Below are 5,000 nucleotides of genomic sequence, written 5' to 3'. Positions count from 1 at the left end.
TCGATCCAGATCCAGCGCACACGCCTTCCAATCTTCGCTCCATCCGCCTCAGCGCCTCGGTTATCTCTCTGGCCTCCCACTCATCCGTTTTCCGCAACTGCCATCCCCACCTCCACCCTAGGGCGTTGTTACGTGAGATCTGGCTGCTGTATCGGCAGCAGGAGCTGCGAAGACTGCAACAGCTCGTCTTTGCCGCCACCTCTTTAAGGGCTGTGCCATCCACGAAGGTACCCTTGTTCAGTAGCAGCAGTTGTTGTTGTTGTTGTTGTTGTTGTTGTTGTTGTTGTTGTTGTTGTTGTTGTTGTTGTTGTTGTTGTTGTTGTTGTTGTTGTTGTTGTTGTTGTCGCTGTGACATCAGGAGGAGCAGCAGCCAAGTTGTGAAGAGGTTGGCTGTTGTCTCATGTTCATTTCATGTTGATTACTTGTGCTTGCGCAGTGCGTATGTGCTCACACCATCCGTTGAACATGCACTTGCGTCTGATTTTGGTTTCGCAGACGGCGAAAGCCCTGCGCTTGGAGATGCAATCGTGCACACTTCACATCCCCGCCGTGCCCCAACTCTCCCTCCAGCCGCCATTTGGCATGGTACGCTCACCCTGCTCACGCACATACTTATGAAAATGTGTGTGCGCACATATGCACACACCATTCTCTCTCACCACTTGCTTCGTGTGCACGTGCTTTCTTCGTGTGCACATGCTTGTGTGCGTGCGTATTATCTTACTTCACACTTGCGCTTATGAACACATGCTTTGCCGGTGCCGCCTACAGGTACCGCTGCTGTTCAAATGCCTCTCGCCGCACCAAGTCATCTCCCTCGTCTTTCCGCGTGAGTTGCACACCACCGCACTCCAGCGCCCCTGCTGCTGCCTGTCCGTTAGTAACGCTCATGTGTCGTGACACGATTCACCCTGTGCATACGAACTGCAAACATACCCGTATTGCCACCCTCACCTGCGCTTTCTCGCTGTCTCCCCTGGGCTGCCTTGCAGTGCTGTGTGAGCGGAAAGTGCTGCTGGTCAGCAGTTCCCCGAATCTCTTGCACGCGTGTGCAGAGGCCCTCATCCAGCTCATCTTCCCCTTTGAATACACGCTCGTCTACATTCCCATCTTGCCAACGTGCGTGGTCCTTTTCCGTGCCATGTGTCTGTGTCGGTGTGTGTGTGTGTGTGTGTCGGTGTGTCTGTGTCTGTGTCGGTGTCGGTGTGAGTGTGTGTGTGTGCACGTGGATATTTGAGGGCACCCTGTCTTCTTGCAGTTTGCCCCAGTTCACCGCCAACCCTCCACCCTGCTGCTGCAGGTCTCTGCTTGAGTTCTGCGCGGCGCCAACACCGTATCTGATTGGCATCGATCGCTCCTCGTATCCGCTCGTCTCCCAACTCGACGACGTCATCATCGTACGGCTTCGTCGAGAGGGAGAGAGAGAGTGTGTGTGTGTGTGTGTGCGTTTGCGTGAGTGAGTGTGTGTATTTGCGTGAGTGTGTGTGTGTTTGCGTGAGTGAGTGTGTGTATTTGCGTGAGTGTGTGTGTGTTTGCGTGAGTGAGTGTGTGTATTTGCGTGAGTGTGTGTGCGTTTGCGTGAGTGAGTGTGTGTATTTGCGTGAGTGTGTGTGTGAGTGTGTGTGTGTGTGTGCGTGCGTGCGTGCGTGTGTGTGTGTGTGTGTGTGTGTGTGTGTGTGTGTGTGTGTGTGTGTGTGTTTTAATATTATGTGTGAGAGTGAGAGAGCAAGTTACAATGCGAATAGCCATCCACACTTTGTCCCCTCATTCCCCCCCCCACCGCTCCTTCATCCATGACCACCGCCAGTGCGACCTTGATCGGGGTGCTGTGACGGCGTCGGACGGGTCGCCGTTTGTGGCGGCGCAGCTCCCGGACACATCCGCGCTTCTCGCCGCCATCAAGCACGCCATCCACCCAGACCTCGCTGCCGTCGACGCAGTCATGCGTACGTGCTGGTCATGCACATGCAGGACCGTTTTGTGTCTGTCTGCCTGTCTGTCTGTCTGTGTCTGTGTGTGTATGACCATGTGTGCGAAGGTGTGTATTGAGGTTGAAACTCATGTCGTGCCAGATACTTCAACCCTGCTACCAACCATAGTGCTCATCCATTACTCTCTGTGTCCTACCCCTCTCCCTTGCCACTTCCTGCCCATCGTGCAATGGTTCGCAGCGCGGCAGCGAAAGAAATCTGAGAGCGACGCGTCGCCGCCGCTGCTTGCGCTCTATCCACAATTGCGACAGGAAATCGACATCCGCCTTGCCTTCCTCTCGTGCGTGTGACAGATGTTAACACAAGTCGCTCTGCCTCTTGTTGCTTGTTGGTGTTCGTTCCCTATTGTGCCTCGCCTGAAATTGAATCGCATCACCACCACTGCAACTGCAAATGCACGTTGCCTATGTGCTCACTCCACCTCCCTCCATCCCTCTCTCCATTCCATTCCCCTCTCTTCCTCTCTCTCTCTCTCCCCTCTTCTGTCCTTCCTCTTGTTACAGGTTCTTTGTTGAGCTGCTGCAGGACTACCGCCAGTACTTTGTGTCCGTTCGCGTCAATCCGGACCACGTCTCCCATCTGGACACCGGTGCCCTCTTCCACGCCCACTCGTGCGTATCAGCGCCACCAACTAGCTGTGTGTGTGTGTCTGTGTGTGTGTGTGTGTGTGTCTGTGTCTGTGTGTGTGCGTGTGTGTGTGTGTGCGTGTGTGTGTGTGTGCCTATTCTTGCTTATTTCTGCTTTCATCCCTGGCGCTTGAACGTGTGCAACACCCCCTCCCCCTCTGCATCACGCACATCACCACCACTACCACCACCACGTCAGGCTGGGCCGCCAGAACAGCAGCGGCGAAGATGCGAACACGGCATTCCTCCGGCTGTTTGTGAAGACGATGGCGTTCAACCAGCTCGTCAAGGCGCAGGTTGGCAGAATTGTACCACAACACTTTGCTTGCTCCTTCACAACATCACGCACGCACGCACGCACACACACGCACGCACGCACGCACACACGCACACATAGACGTACTTTCTTTCTTTCACGCAACAAACACACACGCGATTGCGTCAATGCAGACATCGCGTGCGTACCGGCCGACGCTGTTTGATCGGGCGGTGGACATGCGGACGTCGGATCCAAACGCCGCCATCACGACATCGCAGATTGTGCGCGAGCTCTCGGCTGCTGCAACAGTCACCGTACAGCTGCCACAGGCACAAGGTGGGCAAGGAAAGAGTGATGGGTGTTCATGAAGTGGATGGCGCGCTCACACATGCACACACACGCCAACACACGCCAACACACACACGCGCGCTTACACTCAAATATGCACGCACGAGCACACACGCATGTACACCCTGTCACCCTCACGCACTGTCTTCATCACTCGCATCCTCACATCTTCATGGCTGCCTGATTTGCCTCCCGCCCTTGGCACTCACCATTCACTCAGATGACAACACTATCAGTGCCGGCGACACGCTAGCATTGTGCGATGTCCTTCAGCCAGCACGGATTTCCGCGCTGTTCCCCACACGCGGTGATGACAACGGCGAAGATGCCGCTGGTCATGGCGCCCATCAAGAGGGCGAAGAAGGTGAAGACGATGACCAACAGGAACAGCAGCAGCAAGATGATGAGGATGAGGAGGACGCGCCCATCACACGCCATCGATTGCCCATGCGCCCCCAATCTGTCATGGTGCGCACTGACGCCTCCCTCTGTCTGTCTGTGTGTGTGTGTGTGTGTGTGTGTGTGTGTGTGTGTGTGTACACGCACATCGCGTTGGCCGCTGTTTCAATCCGTGTTTTGTTCCACTCACCCGCCTCCATGCTCGACACACACACACACACGTGCATGCATTTGAATGAGAAAACAGAAAGAACGCCCGCCAGAACTTCCGCGCGTGGTGCAGGCGTGCACGCGTGTGCTGAAGGTGCGATCATGTCATCACCACAGCCATCCATCCCACCATGCATTGTCAAGAAACACGAGTTTTTTTGTTTGCTTCTTTCCTGTTTCAAATCCTCTTGTACGCAAGCTGCACATCACACACATCACACACCACATATCACACCACAGGGCCCGGATGACGGGTTGGTGCAGTGGTACATCAAGTCCTTCCGCACGTTTCTCCAGAGTGTTCAGCAGGAGCAGGTTGCCTTCCACGTTGCACAGGAGCTGGCGGCAGCATTCAAAGCGGTGCGCTGCGACGTGGCGTGAGGCGTTGCGTGCTGCAAACGGATCGTGTTGCCGTTGTAGCTGTTGCTGTTTGAGCCGTTATATCAGTCGCTATTTAACCTGTTGGTGTTGAAGGACGGTGTTGCATGACGTTGGTAAATGTCTCACGTATGGCGACCACTGCTTGTATCGTTCGCACTGCACATTTGGTTGCCCTGCGAATCACTCCTTCGGCTCATCTCCTCTCACGCTGTCGTCTCGTGATGCCGCCAGTGGACCATGCCCGTGTCTGCGCTCAAGTTTGACATTGTTGTGAAGCTTGTCTCGGCTCTCCTCACACACGCGCCACCAGCAGCCACCGTCAGTCGTCACAGATTTGTTTTGCTTGGGGGTTTGTGCTTCGTTTGTTTGACAGTTGTGTGTTGTGCGATGCATGTGTGAACTGCGAACTTTCCGACTGCAACGAAACCATCACGAGCCTTTGTCATTGCTTCATTTCTTCGCTGATGTGCAATCAACCCCACTCGTGGGCGGTTCCACCCCCCCCCCTTGTCTGTGCTTCCTCAACACCACCACCACTACCAGGATGCAGTGCCAAAGCGGCCAATCGACCGAGTGGCGGTGGCGCTGCTGCCGCTCATCATGAACTGTTACACATCCGCACTTGATGTGTCCAAGCACGTGCACCACGAGGTGGCACTGCACGCTCTCTGGCAGGACATGTCCTTCTGGTTCAGCGCCCTCCTCCACACCGTCGAGCAGCACGTGTGTGTGTGTGTGTGTGTGTGTGTGTGTGTGTGTGTGTGTGTGTGTGTGTGTGTGTGTAGT

The 5,000-nt window shown here is 55.1% G+C and overlaps 1 protein-coding gene across 1 annotated transcript in view; it reads left to right on the top strand.

The window, feature by feature from the left end:
• PTSG_03787 (uncharacterized protein) overlaps window positions 1-5,000 on the top strand; it is a gene marked incomplete at its 5' end in the record, with an annotated part of 19,639 nt that overhangs the window by 1,222 nt on the left and 13,417 nt on the right. Inside the window, 15 exons of the mRNA XM_004995463.1 lie at window positions 122-227; window positions 496-585; window positions 772-829; window positions 993-1,119; window positions 1,301-1,397; window positions 1,808-1,946; window positions 2,172-2,271; window positions 2,495-2,602; window positions 2,817-2,913; window positions 3,068-3,212; window positions 3,445-3,692; window positions 3,871-3,927; window positions 4,074-4,193; window positions 4,446-4,532; window positions 4,758-4,903. Of these exons, the coding sequence (XP_004995520.1) occupies window positions 122-227; window positions 496-585; window positions 772-829; window positions 993-1,119; window positions 1,301-1,397; window positions 1,808-1,946; window positions 2,172-2,271; window positions 2,495-2,602; window positions 2,817-2,913; window positions 3,068-3,212; window positions 3,445-3,692; window positions 3,871-3,927; window positions 4,074-4,193; window positions 4,446-4,532; window positions 4,758-4,903 (1,725 nt within the window). The remainder of the gene's footprint in view (window positions 1-121; window positions 228-495; window positions 586-771; window positions 830-992; window positions 1,120-1,300; window positions 1,398-1,807; window positions 1,947-2,171; window positions 2,272-2,494; window positions 2,603-2,816; window positions 2,914-3,067; window positions 3,213-3,444; window positions 3,693-3,870; window positions 3,928-4,073; window positions 4,194-4,445; window positions 4,533-4,757; window positions 4,904-5,000) is intronic.

This window comes from Salpingoeca rosetta (assembly GCF_000188695.1).
Source record: "Salpingoeca rosetta unplaced genomic scaffold supercont1.8, whole genome shotgun sequence".
NCBI classification, from domain to species: Eukaryota; class Choanoflagellata; order Craspedida; family Salpingoecidae; genus Salpingoeca; species Salpingoeca rosetta.
This window is presented reverse-complemented; position numbering and strand designations above follow the sequence as displayed.